The sequence below is a fragment of the Anomaloglossus baeobatrachus genome, chromosome 1, assembly GCF_048569485.1.
Source record: "Anomaloglossus baeobatrachus isolate aAnoBae1 chromosome 1, aAnoBae1.hap1, whole genome shotgun sequence".
Taxonomy (NCBI): Eukaryota; Metazoa; Chordata; class Amphibia; order Anura; family Aromobatidae; genus Anomaloglossus; species Anomaloglossus baeobatrachus.
Window position 1 is genome coordinate 54,112,219 of NC_134353.1, and position 23,852 is coordinate 54,136,070.

General features: G+C 46.0%; 1 protein-coding gene across 3 annotated transcripts in view; it reads left to right on the plus strand.

Moving 5' to 3' along the window:
* Positions 1–3,360: 3,360 nt before the first annotated feature.
* Positions 3,361–23,852, plus strand: part of REEP1 (receptor accessory protein 1) — a 172,301-nt gene continuing 151,809 nt past the window's right edge. For 2 of the 3 annotated variants that reach the window (XM_075346787.1, XM_075346789.1), the window contains exon 1: positions 3,362–3,750. In XM_075346787.1, the coding sequence (XP_075202902.1) occupies positions 3,719–3,750 (32 nt within the window). In that variant the 5' untranslated portion in view covers positions 3,362–3,718. Of the gene's footprint in view, positions 3,751–23,852 lie in introns of all 3 variants that reach the window. The other variant, XM_075346788.1, reaches the window with a different exon arrangement.

The following is a 23,852-nucleotide window of genomic DNA, read 5'->3' on the forward strand; positions in this document are numbered from 1 at the left end:
ATGGAGCATGTTTGGGAGTGCGCAGCATGGCGGATGGAGCACGATGGGGAGTGCGCAGCATGGCGGATAGAGCACGATGGGGAGTGCGCAGCATGGCGGATGGAGCACGATGGGGAGTGCGCAGCATGGCGGATGGAGCACGTTTGGGAGTGCGCAGCATGGGGGATGCAGCACGATGGGGAGTGCGCAGTATGGCAGATGGAGCACATTTGGGAGTGCGCAGCATGGCGGATGGACCACGTTTGGGAGTGCGCAGCATGGCGGATGGAGCACGTTTGGGAGTGCGCAGCATGGCGGATGGAGCACGATGGGGAGTGCGCAGCATGGGGGATGGAGCACGATGGGGGGTGCGCAGCATGGGGGATGGAGCACGATGGGAGGTGCACACCTCCCCCCAACACACACACACACGCGCACTGCACAACACACACACACACTGGGAACCACAAACACCGCCCTACACAGACACCCACACACACACACAACGCTGCACACACACACAACACCCAACACACAAACACCGCGGCATACATAAATATACGCACATACCGCACAACACACACATTGCACAAAACATACCTCCCCCCAAAACACACCACACACACACAAACCGCGCAACACACACACACACAACGCTACAGACACACAGCGCTCCACAAACAACGCAACACACGCAACACACATACAACACCGCTCTCACCCCCCGCCACACCCAGACAACACCCAGAACATGTACAGCGCCCTACACAAACACTTGGTAAGTACACACAACAACATCTATATATATAACAAAAATCATACATGAACTACACAATACGTAAATTCTAGAATACCCGATGCGTAGAATCGGGCCACCTTCTAGTATATATATATATATATATATATATATATATAATGAAAACAGGGGTTGCCTTGACGGAATCCCATGCAGGTATTAACCTAACTTCAAACTGGACTGGCAGCACCTACCAATGTGAACAGGTGCGTATCTGTTCATGATGCAAAATATATGTAACAAAAGAATAGTCGCACACTGCAAAACCACAAAAATACTCTACCTAATGAAAAAAATATTTTTTGGAGGTATTTATAATATTAGAATGGCCATTGTAATACTTGCCCAGCGCCATTTCACGGCACCCTCCTTTGCTGGGTCCTACTCTAAACTGCATCTTTCTGGGCTTCTTAAAAATCTTTATTTATTTTTTTTAAGATATATATTTATATCTATCTATTTATTTATCAATAGTACACATGAAAATAAGAAGCTTATAGAGATATTATGTATATAACAACCATGTGTAATTGCAATATTTTTTGGGGGCAAATACTCCATTTTCTGAAACAACTGCTAGGGTGCCAACCCTCTCAGCCATGACTGTAGATGGATGGATGGATAGAGAGAGACAATGGATAGATAGATAACTAGATAGATAGATAATGGATGGATGGATAGATAGATAGATAGATAGATAGATAGATAGATAGATAGATAGATAATGCATGTGTGGCGCCCCTGCAGCTTCAGTCGCCTCCGGGTACTGCACCTCACTCAAGGTGCAGTATTCATCTCGGGTAAGGTGGGGGTTCATCACCGGGGTTCCACATTCCACATTACATACAGTTTTGAAGCCTTCTCACTGGGGAGCTGGACTAGGGTAGATAGGAGGGTGAACATCACGATGCATGGGACTTCCGCGGTCACTAAGACAATCACCTGGGGGGCGGGCACCACTTTGGGTAGAAGTTGGAGCAACCTTTACACAATCTTCAGTCAAGTCGGGACTTCAGTTCTGGCGACACAACACCACTTTCTTCTCTCTTTTCTTAACGGGGCCCGAGGCTTGGAGCGGGAAGCTCAGCCCGGGTTTCTCACTTCTGACGGGGCATCCCTTAGGAAAGGACACTCTCAAGCACCGGTGGCTACCTCTAACTTACCCGGGATTGGCTGGAGCCCAGCATGGTGAAGACCGGCACCTCCCAGACAATCCACAGACAGTGAGTAAAGACCTGGAACCGCAACTACTGTATCCGTTCTCTTCATAGCCGGCGCCCCGCACTTTGGCGCCAACGGCTACTACTACCTACCATCATTATCCCTGGGGCCTAGCTTCACCTGCGGGAAGGTGAAACATCCAGGCTGCGACATCACCCGCCCCAGAGGACAGCGACCGCAGCAGCGGCTAATTCCTGGTCGCATACCGCAGGTGGTGTCACGACACAACTCCCAACTACCCCCATCATCCCACATCCATCATCCCTTTTATTGTACACCTCAGGGCCACGAAGCCGGGCAGGGCCACCTGTGACATCCCAGCCCGACATCAGCGACGAGTAAGTTTAACCCCTGCCCCGTGGGTACTACAGATAGATAATGGAAAGATGGATAGATAAATAACAGATAGAAAGATAGATAGATAATGGATGGATAGAAGATAATGGATAGATAGATAGATAGATAGATAGATAGATAGATAGATAGAGGGATAGATAGAGGGATAGATAGAGGGATAGATAGAGGGATAGATAGATAGATAGATAGATAGAGGGATAGATAGATAGAGGGATAGATAGATAGATAGATAGATAGATAGATAGATAGATAGATAGATAGATAGATAGATAGATAGATAGAGGGATAGATAGATAGATAGATAGATAGATAGATAGATAGATAGATAGATAGATAGATAGATAGAGGGATAGATAGAGGGATAGATAGATAGATAGATAGATAGAGGGATAGATAGATAGAGGGATAGATAGATGGATAGATAGAGGGATAGATAGATAGAGGGATAGATAGATAGAGGGATAGATAGAGGGATAGATAGATAGAGGGATAGATAGAGGGATAGATAGATAGAGGGATAGATAGAGGGATAGATAGATAGATAGAGGGATAGATAGAGGGATAGATAGAGGGATAGATGGATAGATAGATAGATAATGGATGGATAGACAATGGATAGATAAATAATGGATGGATAGATAGATAATGGATGGATAGATAGATAGAGGGATATATAGATAGATAGAGGCATAGATAGATAGACAATGGATAGATAAATAATGGATAGATAGATAGATAGATAGATAGAGGGATAGATAGATAAATAATGGATAGATAGATAGATAGATAGATAGATAGATATTATACAGATAGGAGATAGAAAACTACAGCCTAGTGCATTTTTTATTATTTTTTCTATAAATGAACTGACCATGACCTCAAGGCACCATGGACAAATGTCTCGTGATGAATCAGCTGCTGCAGAACCTCTTTGATAACCACCTCCTTCCAGTAAATGTCATTTGCACCCAGACAAAAGGCTGCGAGCCACCACCCTCTGTACAGTAGCAGTGTAAATCCAGGACATGGGCTCCTGAGCAATGGCAGGTTGGAGGGGGGTGTATGAAGCATGCTGTACGTCTCCCCACCCCTATCCTTCACTCCTCCTTCCAGAATATGATCGCTGAAGGAGCTGAGCAGCTGCTTACAAATTGCTAAACCCTCACCCTCTTCCACCCTGGGCTGTGTAAGCATTTGTATGTAGGCTGGAGAGGAGGACCTGGCCCTGACAGCAGCAGCAGCAGCACATCCTCAGCCAGTGCCCACAGCTGGATTCTGCAGCTTGTGCAGTCTCATGGCTGACCGCTGCATGTAACACAGCAGAGCACATACCCTGCAGGAGCCGGCGGATCAGGACCCCCAGCCATGGTGTCATGGATCATCTCCAGGCTTGTAGTGTGAGTATCCCCTCCTTGTCTCAAAGTGACACCAGTGCACAGCCTGCCTATGTCAGTGCAAGGTGATCTGTCACACACTAAATATAGCTGTTGTCTCTCCCATGTGCTGCCCCTAGGATATCATAAAAGAGCACACAATGGTGGATGTCAGCTGTGTCACCACATACATGACATGTGGGTTGCTTTTTTGCTTTGCATTGTACCCATCTCTTTCTTCTATTAAATAATAGTTTGTTGTTTTTTTGTGTGCAAGGATGCAAACATTTGCTTTTGGCACCAGCAGATGGCTATATCTATATGTTGCAATATCTGTATTATTGTTGCCATCTCCTCCTTGTCACTTGGCTGGTTACATTACACTGGAATGCTCTATGATGGAGGCAGATTGGGGGCTTCCTGGGTGGGAGAGAGGGGTCAGCGGTGATAAATTATTCATTGGACATCTGTGATGTCAGAAGGGCAATACTAATATAATATATAGAGGCGATGATGTAATTGCAGGAGGGCTCAGAAGGGTTAACACTATAAAGGGGAAATGTTTGGGGTCTCCCATTATATATGTAAATACCAGTGGATTCCTAGTACTGGGTTCTGGTTCAGAGGCCCAGCCTTTCTTTGTTCACATGAGGTGTATCCTTGCCATATCTTCCTCTATGCGTTGGGCCTCCCCCTGTTGTGAATGTGCTGGATTTTGCTTTTGCACATTATGTATTGTCTTGTACATGACACTTATTTATATACTGATGGAAAGCAGATACGATATTCTCATAAATAAATATTTATATGCCGTGACAGCCTCTGTATGCCGTTTGGTGTGAATATCTCCACACATGCATTAGGTTTGTACCGTCAGATTTCCATTACTTTTTGGCCATCTGGATGGCCTGGCACACCGCAATACACTATAATATACTATCTATTAAAAATGTAAACCTGATGGCTCAAATATAAGTGAATGGGTGGAAAAAAATTGATTGGGACATCATAATGGATGATGATGGATCCATCATGGATGGTGTAAATATAGAAGCCAAGACGCCAGTACGTCCGAAAGGATATCTACTGTTGGAGTTGACCTCTTCTCTGCCAGGTGTGTAGGCTGACAGAAATCAATAAACTGTGGGCTGCACTTGTGTTAGTCTAATCTCTATTTTAAGCGAATGTGTCATCAGAAAATGGTTTTGTTTAATTTTTTTTTATATGTATTTTTTATTAATTGTGTTAGTTTTTTTTAAATTATTTAAATAATGAAAATAAAAGCGGTGTGGGGTCCCCCCTATTTTGGATAACCAGGTAAAGCAGACAGCTGAGGTCTAGTATTATCAGGCTGGGAAGGTCCATGGTTATTTGGCCTTTCACAGCCTAAAAATATCAGCCTGCAGCCACCCCAGAAGTGGTACATCTATTAGATGCACCAATACTGATGCTTTGCCCAGCTCTTCATGATTACCCTGGTGCAGTAGAAATTGGGTTAATACTTTTGGGGTTGATGAATTGACAGCTAGCATCAAGTCCAGGGGTTAATAATGGAGAGGAGTCTATCAGACACCCATATTACTAACCTGGCAATTGTAGAGTTAAAAACACACACACACACACACACACAGTAAAAAAAAAAATAGTTTATTAGAATAAAAACTCTTCCACACTCCCTCAGTCACCAATTTAATCATTTAAGAAATCCTCAAAGTTTTGACGTAATCCATTTGGGAACTAAGGACTCCCTCCACATTCCCTCGTTCACCAATTTATTAATTAAAACAGAATCTTTGACGTTCCAATGTAATCCAATGATGTAATGTCCCGTCCAATCCCATGGAGATTCATTCTGACAGCGTTCTCAGAAGGAAGTTCCATAGGAATCATTGGACGTTGTGGGACATTACAACATTGGATTACGTTGTAATTTCCAGGATTTCTTTTTAATTAATAAATTGATGAATGATGGAAAGTGAGGGAGTCTTTATTCTAGCAAACTATTTTTTTCTTGTGTTTGTTTTTTTTTAACTCTACAGTTCCCGGGTTAGTAATGGGTTTGTCTGATAGACGACTCTGCACTACTAAGCCCCAATACCTCGCCAAGGTAGATCTCTATATTGGGGTCCCTAGCTCTGTGACCCTAACTCTGTGTCATCTCAATTTTCTGAATGTGTAATATATCTCCTATATAAGTAAGTCCTTGGTTACCCTTCTCCACACACAGCAGTTTTTAATTGCATTGAGATGACACAGAGTTAGGGTCACAGAGCTGGGGACCCCAATATAGAGATATACCTTGGCGAGGTATTGGGGCTCAGTTACATTGATCAATGCGATTGCTAAATATCTCCTTTTTCCAAATAGTCTTGGCAGGTATGCATTTCATTATTCACGTTTCCACTTTCCAGTTAGCAAATTGCATTTTTCATTGCATTTTTCAGCATGCTTATAGCATTATACTATTATCAAAGTAGTTGATGTGCAGCCTTCATCTTTATTGATTATGTATGTTTTGGCTTGCACTCGGTATATATATACCGTACATATTGGTGCTCACTTCAGTTATCATTTTTAGTGTCAATTCACAGCTGATATCAGCCACAAAAGTATTACCCCAATTGCCACCACACCAGGACAATCAAATGGATGTGCTTTTTGGCTGCATTTTCCCCATCGAAAGCAATGGAAAAAAACGCATAAAAATCCGCGTAAAAACACGCACACTTTTGACTCAGCGTTTTTCCTGCCAGGAGATGAAGATTTAGTGCAGATATATCTGCAACAAAATCGGCAACTTGGGCACATAGCCTTATAAATGTATTCCCTATTCACATTTGTTTGCAGGGCAGTTCCCCCCAATTTTTTTTTTTTTTTGCAGTCCCTTAGTAGCCGTTACAACAACCATTTTACAGCACCAACGTTCAGGTCCCCATTGATTGTACGGGGTTCGAGGCCCAGAGTCAAGATCGGGTCCCAAACCAAACTTTTAACTAAAAGTCTGGACGAACCCGGTGAACCCAAACTTCCATGGGTTCACTCATCCCTAGTCACAGCTCACCTATTCACTGCCTGTACAATGATTGTTAATATCTATAGATAGTAGATAACACAGGATCCATCATTCACAATATGTGATGTCACAGCTCACCTCCTCCCTTTTCTGAACAGTGACTGATAACACCTGTAGAGTAGATAACACATGATTCACCATTCAGAATAGGTGATGTCACAGCTCAACTCCTCCTCCTCCTGTACAATGACTGATAACACCTCCATATACAGTGGATAATACAGGATCCATTAATTTCAATAGGTGATATCACAGCTCACCTTCTCCCCTTTTTCACCATGACCATTGTCTTTGAATTAAAGCATGCTCAAATTCTAAGCTCAGAAGGCTTTGACACAAAAGATAGGGTCCAAGTTTGGTTATTGTTATTAAAGTCCACATACCTAACAGGAAGTAGGAGTCTTAAGGCCACTTTACACACTGCGATATCGATACCAATATCGCTAGTGTGGGTACCCGCCCCCATCTGTTGTGCGACACGGGCAGATCGCTGCCCGTGGCGAACAGCATCGCCCAGAGCAGTCACACGTACTTACCTGCCTAGCGACATCGCTGTGACCGGCGAACCGCCTCCTTTCTAAGGGGGCGGTCCGTGCGGCGTCACAGCGACGTCACAGCAGCGTCACTGAACCGCCGCCCAATAGCAGTGGAGGGGCGGAGATGAGCGGGACGTAACATCCCGCCCACCTCCTTCCTTCCGCATAGCAGCCGGGAGGCAGGTAAGGGGAGCTTCCTCGTTCCTGCGGCGTCACACGCAGCGATGTGTGCTGCCGCAGGAACGAGGAACAACTTCGTTACTGCTGCAGTAACGATAATCGAGAATGGACCCCCGTGTCACCGACATGTTTCACGGATGTGTCAAAGGTGCGTTTTCCCCTCCGTGTGCCGTGTTTATGGCACTACATATGTTCTCCGTGTGTTATACGTAATAACACACGGAGAACGGAAAGCTCCGCCTTACCTGATTCTTCCGGAGCTGTCTGTGGTGCTGACTGACAGTGTCCGGCACAGGCCACGCCCCACTGACGCTGCTTCCGACCCCCAGTGAAGGAGATGCGTTGTTCAAATTCACTGGGGGACGGATGCAGGTGACAGCCGCAGCAGAGACTGCAGGGCTCGTGGAGGTGAGTATGTGTTTTTTTTTATTTTTTAAATGACACGTGTGTTTCTCCGGCGCGTGTCACGTGGACCCGCATCCACACTACATCTGTGTGGTACGGGTGTGGGCCGCGTGACACCCGTGCTGCCGGAGAAACACGGACATGCATCCGTGTGGAGCACACGAACTCACGTGTGCTCCACACGGAGGAACGGGCCAATGGCTAAACATGTGCGTGCACATAAACCCATTGTTTTTAATGGGTTTACATGTGCCCGTGTCTCCGGTACATGCGGGCACGGACCTAGCATGTACCGGAGACACGTGCGTGTGAAGGGGGCCTCAGAGCTGGATGTGGATATCAGGGTCACAAAGGTTGGGAACCACTGCTATAGAGCATAATGTGAAACAAAAAAGCTACAAAAATGTTAACATAATACGATAAGTAGAGACTAGTGATGGGCGAACCCGGACTGTAGAAGTCCGGATTCGCGTGGGCTACCTAGTATCTGTGCGCCAACCCCGGGCCTGGAGTTCTCACGGAAATCCGGGTAACTATCCGGATCTTACCATTAATTTAAAAAAATAAAGGAAAAAAAAAAGAAAATAGGAATAAAGCAAGCGCATTATATTTACCAGTCTCCGCATGGCTGTAACACTACTTTCGGGGCCGCTCAGTATCCCTCGAGCATATGCACTGCACTGTCAGTCTCGGCGTCTGTGATTGGTTGTTGTCAGACCGCACCCCCACCCTGTATGACAGCATGTCTGACTGCTTGGAATCACACACGCTGCCTGCGTATCTACAGTGGTGTAAAAATATAAAAGGAAATAAAAAAAATTGGTGTAGAGTCCCCCATATTATGATACCCAGCACAGGTAAAGCATACCAGCTGCAGCCCCCAGCCGTGCACTTATCTTGCCTTTGTATCAAAATATGAGAGACCCCATGCGGATTTTTAAAAATTATTTAAATAAATAATATTAAAATGCGGCATGTGGTCCCCCCTCAATTTTGATACCCACCCATGATAAAGCTGACAGCTGGGAGCTGGTATTCTCAGGTTGGGGAGGCCCATGGTTATTGGGTCCCCGTCCGCCTAATAATAGCAGCCTGCATCCGCTCCCCCCAAGACTGTCGCATTTGTTAGAGGCGGCAATCCTAGCCCTGGTGCGGTGGCAATCGAGGTACTATGGGTTAATGATAGCTCACAGCTGCCATTAAGCTCTAGATTAGTAGTGGGAGGTGTTTATTGGACCTCCCCATTACTAATCTGTAAGTGAAAAGAAATAAACACCAACACCAAAAATCCTTTATTTGAAATAAAATACAAAAAAAACCTCCCTCTTTCTCCAGTTTATTAACCCCAAACAGCCAGTTCTGACGTAATCCAAACAAAATCCCACTACAATTCTGGCTCTGCTACATACTGAAGTTACAGCGCGCGGGCACAGAACATGTCCGCACACAAAAATATTATAATACCCAGCACAGATAAAGCGTATAGCTACATGGTGCAGACCCCATCGCACACTGTGGGATTCAGGCAGAGACTGAGTTAGCTGCAGCTGTGAGTTTATCTGTGATCATAGCTGGAGGTTCCCATGGTACACCTCCTGTGACTGCAGGTAAACTGATGTTAGATGACCTCATTAAGCTCAGTCACCCTACCTGAGTTCACAGACCCGCAGCTCCTGGCAGAAAACCGCACTTTTTTGCCAAGAGATGCACATTTGGTGTTGAAATTTAGACACCAAATTCCTGCACCAATACTGCATCTGCAATTCTTGGCAAAAAAAAGCGGCTTTCTGCCAGGAGATCAGTTCACCTAAGGTGAGATCACTAAGTTTAATGAGGTCACCTAACGTCAGTTTACATTCAGTCACAGGTGGGGGGGGGGGGGGGTACCATGGAGATCTCCATCTATGACCACAGGTAAACTGAGTGTTGTCACCACTCACAGCTATGGCTATGTCAGTGTCTGCCTTAAGCCCACAGTGTGCGATGGGGGCTGCAGCCTGTAGCCCTATGCTTTATCTGTGCTGGGTATTATAATATGGCGGGATCCTATATCAATTTTTTATTCATTTTACACCACTATACATACGCAGACAGCGTGTGTCATTTCAAGCAGTCATACACGCTGTCACACAGGGTGGGGGCACAGTCTGACTTCAACCTATCACAAACGCCGGGGACACAGTCTGACTTCAACCTATCACAAACGCCGGGGACGGCCAGTGGGCGGGGGAAGCAGTGTATATGTATGAGGGATAATGAGCAGCCCTGGAAGTAGTATTACAGCCGCGCGGAGGCTTAGAAGTATAACGCGCCTGCTCTAATTACCCTAGCCTTTTCTACTGCTATTTTAAAACGCATGATTTGGTTCCCCATAGACTTATATGGGAATCTGTGTCCGGGCAGATATTCAGGATTAATTCCGGTTCAGAACCAGGGGTTGTTTGTTTTTTTTTTAAATGCGGTTGTAACCGCCGATCTTAGATATCTCCAGGTTCACCCATTACTAGTTGAGACCCAAAAACTGGGACTGCCAGCCTGTCAGACATTTATAGCATTTCTGATTAACTAAGCTAAGAAAATATTTTTAAAACATTTTATTTATTCCTAATTTTTTTAATATCCCATGGAATACATTGTCGTTACATACAGTACATAGTGAAGCAGGTTTAGTAACTATGCGCCCAGTTTCTGATTAGTGACGCACCAGATTTTTGGTTTATTTTATATTCATCCAATTATTATATTTTTGCATCATAAAGAACATTGATTTGCAAAACGTTTCCCACTTTGGGTTGATTGTTTAGAATGTGGGCTTGGCTTTATAAAGTGCAGAAGATTTATTAAAGGGCTTTCCTGTAATTTAATATTGAAGACCTATGCTTGGGGTGAGTCATCACTCGCAGATTGATGGGGGGTCTGAGTCATGAGTCCCCTACCGATTAGCTAATTGAAGTTACCGCTGCTCGTGGCAAAGCGCCATATACGTGAGTATCATACACTGTCTCTACACAGCTATGCTACGTCTATGTATGGCACCGCAGTTGGGCTTCCCCCAAAAATTGGATATTGATGTCCTGGATAGTGTTGAGCAGACCAGAACTGTAAAAGTCCGGATCCGCGCGGTTTCAGCGTCCGATCCGGGTCCGAGCTGGACTCGGGAATCCGGCTGCACAATCCGGGTTCAGGTTTTTTTTTTCCTCTCTCTCTCTCGTCCCGGATCCACTCCCCATTGACATACATTGGGCCTGATTCCGGATCGGATCCGGACTTCTCTGTCAACCCGCGACGGATCCGCCGGACCCGGATTATTAGCAATCCGCTCAACTCTAGACCTGGGCAATCCTTTTAATGGTGTGCACCATTTTTTCCCCTCAAAATACTAAACTAAAAGTGCTTAGTGGGGTCATGTGGTGTGGAAAATTCATTGTGAAATACCGTTTCTGAGTTGATAGTAGGAGGTAAATCCATTCAGGACTCTCTTTTCTCAGCCGACACGGTGGTACGTTACGCAGACAGACCGTTGATTTCAGCGAGCACTATGTATGGAAATAAAACCCATATTCCCATTAATGCTAATTGCTGGGGGTCCAAGCCAAGGGGAAAACCCTTTGATTTTATTGCCAGTGAATCCTCATAACAAAAAGGGATTTCCAAAGCAGAAACCCCCTTAATATATTCCAGATGTGCCTTTTAAAATTGACGCTTAATTTTTGAATTAGAAATTCATTCTCCAGCCTCCTATATCTGCAGGCCACAGACATCTGCTTAGAATGGCTGACGGGTATTTAAGGCCTGACTAATTATAATTATACAATGAGAGTATCACTTTACAGTGCAGCTGGCTCTGATAGGGATCTAGATGGATATTTTAGGGTTAAACCTTTTTAGGCTCAGCGATACGAGTGATTGGGGCATTGTTGTTCTCCTGCCAAAGCTTGTAGGGCCTGTCAGTCCTGAGTGCTGCTGATCCATGTGCAGTCTCTCATGACACAATATACTGTATGTATGTGTATATACAGTGGAGAAAAAAAGTATTTAGTCAGCCACCAATTGTGCAAGTTCTCCCACTTATAAAGATGAGATTTGCCTGTAATTGACATCATAGGTGACCACAACTATGAGAGACAAAGTGAGAAAACAAATCCAGAAAATCACCGCGTCTGATTTGGTAAGATTTTATTTGCAAATTATGGTGGAAAATAAGTATTTGGTCAATAACAAAAGTTCATCTCAATATTTCGTTATATATCCTTTGTTGTCAATGACGAGGTGAAACGTTTTCTGTAAGTCTTCACAAGGCTGGCACACACTGTTGGTGGTATGTTGGCCCATTCCTCCATGCAGATCTCCTCTAGAGCAGTGATGTTTTGGCCCTGTCGCTGAGCAACACGGACTTTCAACTCCCTCCAAAGGTTTTCTATGGGGTTGAGATCTGGAGACTGGCTAGGCGACTCCTTTGTTGCCCTGGCGGTATGCTTGGGATCATTATCATGCTGAAAGCCCCAGCCATGTTTCATCTTCAATGCCCTTGCTGATGGAAGGAGGTTTGCACTCAAAATCTCACGATAAATGGCCCCATTCATTCTTTCATGTACATCAGTTGTCCTGGTCCCTTTGCAGAGAAACAGCCCCAAAGCTTGATGTTGTCACCCGCATGCTTCACAGTAGGTATGGTGTTCTTTGGATGCAACTCCGCATTCTGCCTCCTCCAAACACGACGAGTTGGGTTTCTACCAAACAGTTCTACTTTGGTTTCATCAGACCATATGACATTCTCCCAATACTCTTCTGGATAATCCAAATGCTCTCTAGCAAACTTCAGACGGGCCGGACATGTACTGGCTTAAGAAGGGGAACACGTGTGGCATTGCAGGATCTGAGTCCCTGGCGACGTAGTGTGTTACTGATGGCCTTTGTTATGGTGGTCCCAGCTAATGCAGGTCAATCACTAGGTCCCCCCATGTGGTTCTGGGATTTTTGCTCACAATTCTGGTGATCATTTTGCTCCCACAGGGTGAGATTTTGCGTGGAGCCCCAGATCGAGGGAGATTATCAGTGGTCTTGTATGTCTTCCATTTTCTCATTATTGCTCCCACAGTTGATTTTATCACACCAAGCTGCTTGCCTATTGCAGATTCAGTCTTCCCAGCCTGGTGCAGTGCTACAATTTTGTTTCTGGTGTCCTTCGACAGCTCTTTGGTCTTCACCATAGTATAGTTTGGAGTATGACTGTTTGAGGTTGTAGACAGGTATCTTTTATAATGATAATAAGTTCAAACAGGTGCCATTACTAAGGGTAATGAGTGTTGGACAGAGGAGCCTCTCAAAGAAGAAGTTAAAGGTGTGTGAGAGCCAGAAGTCTTGCACGTTTTTAGATGACTAAATACTTATTTTCCACCATAATTTGCAAAAAAAATCTTGCCAAATCAGACGCGGTGATTTTCTGGATTTGTTTTCTCATTTTGTCTCTCATAGTTGTGGTCACCTATGATGTCAATTACAGGCCTCTCCAATCTTTCTAAATGGGAAAACTTGCACAATTGGTGGCTGACTAATTACTTTTTTCCCCACTGTGTGAGTTGTTCTGTGGCGCCCTGGACTAGCCAGGTCGTCACAGGTACTACAACATGCACCCCCACCCCGAGATAGGCACATCAGCCAGACACAAAATCCTTGTTGCCTCCCTCCAGGGGCTGATGTCCACACCAGGTGGGGTGGAGCCAGGCGGTTGGCCCCACCCACTGAGGAGTTCACAGTCCTGGAGGCGGGATTGGAGTTCAGTGCAGTTAGGGAAGTGCAAGGGAGAGGAGTAAAGTGGTAGTAGAGGAGCAAACTGACTGTGTCGGGGTACGTGGCCCGGGCACCGAGAGCAAGGTTGGCAGATGGTGGTAGCCGTCTGCAGGAGAGCCAGATCGACGCGGAACCGTAGGACCAGGGACGGGCGGTGGCCCGCCGGTACCAACTGGGGAGCGAAGTGAAGCCAGCACAAACCGGCAGGGCCTGCGGACCCCGACCAGGCTTGGGGTCGCCGTTAAATAGGTCAAATCCGTCAGTGACTGGAACCCCAGGGGTTTCCTAACAGCCAAGACCCGATTGAAGGCAACCGTCCAACCAGCAGAAGGAAATACAGCTACCGCCACAGCTAGAGTTCCAAGTGCCAGAGCCTGCGGGCAAAAGGGCTCCTCCGGCACATATACACGCTGGGGAGCGGGTTACCGGTGGGAAGCCATCGGGACCGAACATACACAAAGGTGCAGGGAAAGGCAGCCACCACCAACCATCCGGGAGAAACCACAGCAGCCGGCTGCGGGACCCGTCCATCCAGCCGTTTGGTTTACCAGAGACTTTGCATCCATCTGTGGCTGAGTGAGTACTACCGTGCCATCCGGCACCGCGCTGCGCAGTCCAAGCGACCCTGCACCTTGCCAACCTTGCCTCCCCGACACCTCACCGGGACCACCAACCCCTACCCACGGAGGGGAAAACAACATCCCAGCTGCTCCCTACCATCGCTCCCGGGATCCCCGTCAATAGCAGCGGTGGTGCCCAACCTCACCACAACCCGTGGGTGGCGTCACGGACCAAATCCCCAAACCAAACCACCCCCCCCCCTTTCACTCACAGGCAAGGAGCGCCGCTCGAGTCCCCGGATCCGGCCCACCGCTTGAGCCACCGAGCAGCAGCAGCAGCGCCGGATCCGAGCGTGGTGAGCGCAGCGCCCCGCCACCTGCGACAGTTCCAGAACTTAAATTGTTCAATATTAGCAGAACGATGGGGGTCAGGGTGTAACAGCAAGCTCACTGTCTCCCTCATTGTTTTTACATGCTTAGCACTGGATATATACTTGTAGCTGAGCCCTGTGCCCAGTTTCATTAAAGAGTCCAGGTTTGTGACATTGATGACCCCAGATTGGTGGGAGTCTGTCAACTGGCAACTCCACCATCAGCAGTTATTGGTATATAAACAGTGTATGGAGCCAGCTCTTTTCCCTTTATAGTGGTTGCTACCAGGTATTGCACATCAGAAGTGAATAGAAGCGGAACTGCCATACCGAAGAGCCGCCATTACACAGTTGAAATGACCACATGTACATTAGACTAAAGTCAAGCGAACCCGCATTGTCGGCCAAAACTGTAAAATGTATAGGGGCGCCTGTTGACTGATTGTCAGGAGAGGTGTCGGTTGTGCATGTCTGATTTCGAACTGCAAATCGCATTATGCTCCCACAGATAAGCTGCCAACAGCATGTCATCCGACAGCTTTATCATAGAGTACCCAAGAGCCATAGGCTTATTCTTCTTGACCTGTCTGCAGCCTCCGACACTGTTGACTACCATCTCCTACTCGCTATGCTCCATTCAATCATCTTACAGGACACCGCTCTCTCCTGGTTCTCTTCCTATGTATCTGACCGCTCTTTCAGTGTATCATTTGCTGGCTGAACATCTTCTCTTCCTCTCACTGTTGAGGTCCCTCAAGGTTCAGTCCTTGGCCCTCTTCTCTTCTCTCTCATTTGCTAGCTCCACATCCTCTTCTCTTCCTCTCACTGTTGAGGTCCCTCAAGGTTCAGTCCTTGGCCCTCTTCTCTTCTCTCTCATTTGTTGGCTCCACATCCTCTTCTCTTCCTCTCACTGTTGGGGTCCCTCAAGGTTCAGTCCTTGTCCCTCTTCTCCTCTATCTCATTTGCTGGCTCCACATCTTCTCCTCTTCCTCTCACTGTTGGGGTCCCTCAAGGTTCAGTCCTTGTCCCTCTTCTCCTCTATCTCATTTGCTGGCTCCACATCTTCTTCTCTTCCTCTCACTGTTGGGGTCCCTCAAGGTTCAGTCCTTGTCCCTCTTCTCCTCTATCTCATTTGCTGGCTCAACATCTTCTCTTCCTCTCACTGTTAAGGTCCCTCAAGGTTCAGTCCTTGGCCCCTCTTCTCTTCTTTCACTACATGACTCCAATTGGACAGACCATCTGCAAATTTGGCTTTCGGTACCATCTTTATGCTGCCGACACACAATTATACACCTCATCCCCTGAGCTCACCCCCACTGTACTACAGAACACCAGTGACTGCTGTCTGCAGTTTCCAACATCATGTCTGCTCTCTATCTGAAACTTAACCTTTCCAAAACAGAACTGCTGCTCTTGCTGTGCACGCGTTGCTTCTTTTTTCCTTGCAGTTTTTGTTGCAGCATGCCAATTGTTTCTGCGTTTTTTTCCTGCTTTTTTCATCAATTTATTTCAATGGAGTCAGTGAAAAACACAGGAAAAACATGTGTAATGCCCACGTTGCTTTTTTTGTGCGTTTTTATGTGCTTTTTTTTATGTCACTGGGGTTCCGTGCAACCATTTCCTCATCTCACGGTCTTTACCGCAGGACCTTGCTGCAGAGAACTTTGGTGACGTCACAAGGTGAATCGAGTTCATGCCAGCGGATCACCGGGGTTTCCTGCAGATCAGCCAGCATGTACTCAGTTCAGCTCGTGACGTCACTGGGGTTCACTGCACCTAGGCCTCGTGGTCTTTACTGTGGGACCTTGCTTGAGGGAACTCCGGTTATGTAGGTGACCTGGTCTGTGAGACGACCTGTACCTTAGTAACCCAGAGACGACTCAGGGTTACCATGGCAGCGATCGGGTTCTTGTGATCGCATTACAGGGACCCAATCGCCAGGGAGCGGTAAGCGATTCCTCTCCCTGCCTCCTGAATGCTGCGATCGTATACAAGCAAACAATTCCAAACGTCTCCTACCCATTGAAAACTAAAAGATAGACTGCGCTTAGATGACACTTGGATGGTATTTGAGTGCTATACTTTTTTATGGATCCTTTCACTTGATCATACAAGATTTTTTTTGTTTTCAGGAAAAAAACGGACGCGTTCAATACGTGAAAAATAGAAATAAAACACATGTTTCAATTGGAAGTGAGAATAGGCTTAACAGTGACGTATACATCTGATATAATGCCACTGTATAGTACACAAATAATATAAGATATTAAAGGGAATCTGTCACCAGGTTTTTGCCACTTAATCTGAGAGTAGTATAATGTAGAGACAAACACCCTAATTCCAGCGATGTGTCATTTACTGTGCTGCTTAGTGTAGTTTTCATAAAACCACTGTTTAATCAGCAGTAGATTATCATTACAGGACTACTTGGCTGCTGCAGGTAGTCCAGCATATTCATGAGCTCTGTATAACTGGTAGATCTGCAGCAGAAAAAACATTAATTTTATCAAAATGACAGCAAATGGCTCAGTAAGTGACACATCACTGGAATCAGGGTTTCTGTCCTTAATTATGCTGCTCAGATGGGGGAGCAAAAATGTGGTGCCAGATTCCCTTTAAAATAATACCACCTTAATCAGGCAATGTAAAATACCATCATATGGTTTCCTTGGAATTCCAAAATAATTCCATCATACCCCATTAAAGGGAATCTGTCACCAGGTTTTTGCCACCTAATCTGGGAGCAGCATACTATAGGGACGGAGACCCTGATTCCAGCAATGTGTGACTTACTCAGCTGCTTGCTGTAGTTTTGATAAAATCACAATTTTATCAGCAGGAGATTATCATTATTAAACCTGCTGTTAAGTAGTCCTCCATATTATTGAGCTAAGTATAACCCCACCCTCCACCACTGATTGGCTGCTTTCTGTGTACACTGTGCTTAAGCAGAAAGCTGTCAATCAGTAGTCTGGGCAGGGTTATACTGAGCTCAGAAATCATAACTGGGAAATCAGCAGAAGAGAAAACAATCATTTTATCAAAACTACAAAAAGTATCCCAGTAAGTCACACATTGCTGGAATCAGCATCTTTACCCCAACTTCTTTGTGATCAGCTTTTTTCAAGGGAACCATTGTCCAATGAGGGATGTTCAAAGAGGCATGACGTATGCAAGGTCTATAGGGACTTTTGCAGGGGTTGTCCAGTATTAATCTTAATTTTCCCATAGGCTTGCAGATAAAAAAAATAAATAACAAAATCAGCTATGTGCACCTTCCCCAGGACCAGAGCTGCCTCTCTGCCGCCGCCCCAGTCATTGCTGTCAGTCTGCTGTGGTGACATTACGATTATAATGCATGTGACATCTGCAGCCAATCTGTAAATGTCACAAGCCACTGAGCCCAGTGATTGGCTGCAGTGGTCACATGAGCTGTATTTGAGACATTGGGACTGGTGCAACTTGTCAACAAAGACCGGGGAAGCAGGGAAGTGCAGTACTGGATCTTTAGAGAGAGAGTAAAGGGGTACTTTGCACACTACAACGTCTCAAGCCAATGCTTGCGATGCCGAGCGCGATAGTCCCCGACCCCGTCGCAGCTGCGATATCTTGTGATGGCTGCCGTAGCGAACATTATTGCTACGGCAGCGTCACACGGACTTACCTGCCCTGCGACGTCGCTCTGGCCGGCGAACTGCCTCCTTCCTAAGGGGGCGGGTTGTGCAGCGTCACAGCGACGTCACACGGCAGGTGGCCAATAGAAGCGGAGGGGCGGAGATGAGCGGGACGTAAACATCCCGCCCACCTCCTTCCTTCCGAATAGCCGGCGTGAGCCTCAGTGACGCAGGTAAGCTGATGTTCCTCGCTCCTGCAGCTTCTCACAGAGCAATGTGTGCTACCGCAGGGGAACGAGGAACATCGTACCGTCGCTGCAGCGGCATTATGGAAATGTCGGACCCTACACCGATGATATGATTACGACACTTTTGCGCTCGTTAATCGTATCAAAAAGGATTTGCACACTACGACATCGACAGCGACGCCAGATGTGCATCACTTTCGATTTGACCCCACCGACATCGCAGCTGCGATGTCGTAGTGTGCAAAGTGCCCCTTAGTTTGTTTGCTATTTTGTATACCTCGAAACTTATAAAGAAATAAAAATGAATCCTTGAAAGCCCCTTTGACCAAACATGTTGCAGCCAGAGGTAGTCAAGATTATGATAACAGTTTATCCTTAAGGGTTAGACCTTATCCTCAAGTCCATGCTTCAAGTGGACAGCACATGGATGCAGAGGATTATTACCTTCAATTTATTGTCATGGTGTGACTATAGATATAGCAGGGAACCGAGGCTCCTAGACTGGCCCTCAGTGTAGGGGGGCTCTGGCAGTCTCTGATTTCAGAGATACCTTGAAGGTGGAGATGTCTGAGCCGCCTTCCTGACCAGCCCTGATCTTATACCCCCCTCCCACCTACCCCAGGTAGGGGAGGGACAGACTGGGAAAGGAGTGTGATAAAACCAGCAGAGATAGACAAACTAGGGAAACCAAAACTCTATCCCACACCATGCTCAGCAGAGGTATAGAGGTAAGGAGGAAAATAAGAGCAGGGCGGAAACAACAAGACAATGGGAGAACTCCGCATCAACTCCAAGCACCACGCAATATAATCACCAGTAGGACTGGGACACAACAGCACACAGACCAACACAGCAGTAAGATATAGTCAACATGGGAAGACAGATTTCATCATTTTAAAAAGTCAGGGAGTAAATGTGATAGGTTTCCAACAACATGTAATCCTAGAGGTAACCAGCAGGCTAGCAGAGATTAACTATAGCTGGCCTGACCATTAATGAGCACACAGCTGGTCGATTCATGGGCCTGCTTGTGGAAGGCCTCCGTCACATGTCTGTGTTTTCGGTACGTGTAACATCAGTTTTCACACGTACCAGAAATATGGACGCACGTAAACTCCTTAAATTCAATGGGATTAAGCACACATTTGTGTTTTTACACGGACTGTGTGTCCGTTTGTAGCACATGCGTGTGCTTGTGCTCGACACAGCGACATGTCCATTTTTCTCCGCAGCACAGATGTCACACAGACCACACACTGATCTGATCCGTGTAATATCAGTGTGACACGTACCTGGGAAAATACAAATGACATAAAAATAAAGAACTTTTATACTTACCTGTCTCCGGCGCTGCTGTCTCTGCCTCTGCTGTTGCTTCCGGGACCGCTCATTAAGCTCATGCATATTCACTTCACTGACCCAGAAGTAACAGCAGCACAGGAGACATGTAAGTATACCAGCTCATGCTGTCCATGTGCTATTCGGATGTGAAGATCATCAGATGCCGTCATGATTCTCAGGGAGTTTTTAGCAAAACTCTGTATGACAAATATTATAAACTGATTTATTAGAATATGCGAATTTGGTCTGAAAATCAGACCACATTAGGGCTTGTCCACATTTGCTAAGACCATCTAGCCTTAAAAAAAAAAAAATGACGTGAAAACCTTAGTTTACCGTATGTTTTTTCTTTAATTTTGTCCTTAGCTCCTGGGCGTTTTTTGAAATCTGCAGCATGTTAATTCTTTCAGTGTTTGTCACCCATTCTAGGCCTGAAACACACGTCCGCAAAAAACACATGCAAGTCTCGCGGTCCATTTTTCAGGTCCATGTTCCGTTTTGGATGTCCGTTTCTCCGGTACGTGTGACATGAGTGTGATGGCGTCTGCTTGCCGTGCGTGCGTGTTGAATGTCCGTGTATGCGTGAGATACGTGCGTGTCATGTCCGTGTGCAGTCCGTGTGTCTTGAGCCGTTTCACCATTTTTAAAAAAAAAAAAAACCACACAGACCGTACGGAAAACACACGTCCGTGTCACGTACGTGCAGACACGGACCTATTGACTTTAGCGGGTCCGTGTCTGCGTGATACCGGTGAAACGCGGACATGTCATCCGTGTTAAAAAACGCACACACGTACAAACCACACGGACACACGTTCCGTGTGGCTTTACGTGTGTGTGCCTGTTACCATAGGGTAACATTGGTGCACGTGTGTTCGTGCCGCCGATACGTGTCAAAAACTCCCAAACACGTACCGGCGGCATGGAAGTGTGTTGCAGGCCCTAATGAAAAAGGAAAAAATACACAAGGAAAAAGGCTTTGAAAATGTGCATCTTATGCAGCATTTTTTCTGCAATCACTCTGGTTTTTGGTGCAGAAAAAAATGCTGCATGTGAACGTACCCTTATAGAAACTGCATAGTAAAGTCTGCTTGACTACTTCTTTAGTCAAGCACATACTCCTTTATATATTTAAGCATATGGCAGTGTTGTATATGATGGTATCCCTAAGCCTAAAGCGGGCTTTACACGCTACGATATCGCTAGCAATTGCTAGCGATATCGAGCGTGTAAGCACCTGCCCCCGTCGTGTGTGCGATATTGTGTGATCGCTGCCGCAGCGAACATTATCGCTACAGCAGCATCACACGCACTTACCTGGTCATCATCGTCGCTGTGACTGCCGAACAATCCCTCCTTCAAGGGGGAGGGACGTTCGGCATCACAGCGACGTCACCGCGTCGTCGCTAAGCGGCCGGCCAATCAAAGCGGAGGGGGTGGAGATGAGCGGGACATAACATCCCGCCCACCTCCTTCCTTCCGCATTGCGGCCGGCAGCAGGTAAGGAGACGTTCCTCGCTCCTGCGGTGTCACACATAGCGATGTGTGCTGCCGCAGGAACGAGGAGCAACATTTATAATTTGAGTTTGGGACGACCTCTCCATGGTGAACGATTTTCACCATTTTTGAGGTCGCTTAAAGTCGCTGGTAAGTGTCACACGCTGCGATATCGTTAATGACGCCGGATGTGCGTCACTAACAACGTGACCCCGACGATAAAACATTAACGATATCAGCGTGTAAAGCCCCCTTAAGTTCCCATGGAACAAATATGCAGCAGATTTTTCACTATGCATTTCCTTGCAGTAAATTTGTTGCATTTTACAGTGCCAGCATCTGCAGTGTAATTTGCCAACAGCTACGGGTTTGTGATCTGCAATATGCCAAACTATGCTGCGGATATGGGAGCGAATTTGCAGTGCAAAAGGGTGAAATGCGCACATCGCATTTTTAAACGCAGTGTTTTGGATGCCAAATTTTTTACAAAATCGATGCGTTCGAAAAAGCAACATGTCACTTCTTTTGTGTGTTTTGGATGCTTTTCCCACTCTATCTATGGCAGATCAAGCATCCAGAACGCATGAATTCTGCATTCACAATGATTCCAAAACGCAGCTTTTTGGCTGGAATAAGGTTTATGGCACACTTGGATATTTGGCTGCTCAAGAAGGGTTCAAACCCATCGTTAGGCCAGAATCACACTTGCTAGTGCCTCGCGTGTAACTCGCGCGAGTCTCTCATGGTAGAACCCGGCCTGGCCCCACACTCCCGACAGGAGCGGGTTGGTTGCATGTATCTCTATGCAGCTCAGACGCTCCTGTACGCATAGTGTGCGGCCATGCCGGGTTCTACCATGAGAGACTTGCGCGAGTTACACGCGAGACACTAGCAAGTGTGATGCTGGCCTTAGCTACAAGACAACTTGGCACACAAAAATTTAATATAAGGAATTTATTTTACAGGCAATAACAGAAAAATTTAACATTTCGATCCCTATATTTGGGTCTTCATCAGACACAATAGACTCTTGTGTAGAAATATGCCTTTAGGCCTCTTTTACACGTTAGTGAAAAACACACACGTTTTTCACTGACGTGTTGAAGGTGCGTATGGCCCTCCGTGTGCCGTGATTTTGGCACACGTGTGTTCTCCGTATGCCATCTGTGATAGCACATGGAGAACAATAACTTTATACTCACCTGTCCACGCCGCTGCTGTCTATGGCGCTGTTGTCTCCAGCGCTGCTGCTTAAAGGTCCAAGGTGCAGTAAATATTCATGAGCATAATGAGCAGGCCTGGAAGCAAGTGACAGCAGTGCCAAAGACAGCCATGCTCGAGACAGGTGAGTGTAGAAAATCATTGTATTTCACAGACACGTGTGTTCTCCGGTACGTGTCACACTGATCACATCAGTGTGTGGTCTCTGTGACATCAGTGGTGCCGGAGAAAAACAGACTTGTCTCTGTGCGGAACACATGGACAGGCATGTGCACCACACGGTCCGTGAGAAATCACTGATATGTGTGCAGACCCATTAATTTTAATGGGTCCGCGTATGTCCGTGATTCCGGTATGTAAAAAAAACGGCAACATACATCCCAGAATCACTGACGTGTGAAGGGGGCCTATGATGGTGATACCATCAAAATCACGGTGAAATATATATATATATATATATATATATATATATATATATATATATATATATATACACACAGTACAGACCAAAAGTTTGGACACACCTTCTCATTCAAAGAGTTTTCTTTATTTTCATGACTGAAAATTGTAGATTCACATTGAAGGCATCAAAACTATGAATTAACACATGTGGAATGAAATACTTAACAAAAAAGTGTGAAACAACTGAAAATATGTCTTATATTCAAGGTTATTCAAAGTAGCCACCTTTTGCTTTGATTACTGCTTTGCAAACTCTTGGTATTCTCTTGATGAGCTTCAAGAGGTAGTCAAAGACCGGAAATGGTCTTGAAGGAGTTCTCAGAGATGCTTAGCACTTGTTGGCCCTTTTGCCTTAACTCTGTGGTCCAGCTCAACCCATACCATCTCGATTGGGTTCAGGTCTGGTGACTGTGGAGGCCAGGTCATCTGGCGTAGCACCCCATCACTCTCCTTCTTAGTCAAATGGCCATTACACAGCCTGGAGGTGTGTTTGCGGTCAATGTCCTGTTGAAAAATAAATGATGGTCCAACTAAACGCAAACCGGATGGAATAGCACGCCGCTGCAAGATGCTGTGGTAGCCATGCTGGTTCTGTATGCCTTCAATTTTGAATAAATCCCCAGCAACAGCGTCACCTGCAAAGCACCATCACACCTCCTCCTCCATGCTTCACGGTGGGAACCAGGCATGTAGAGTCCACCCGTTCACCTTTTCTGTGGTGGTTGAATCCAAAGATCTCAAATTTGGACTCATCAGACCAAAGCACAGATTTCCACTGATCTAATGTCCATTCCTTGTGTTCTTTAGCCCAAACAAGTCTCTTCTGCT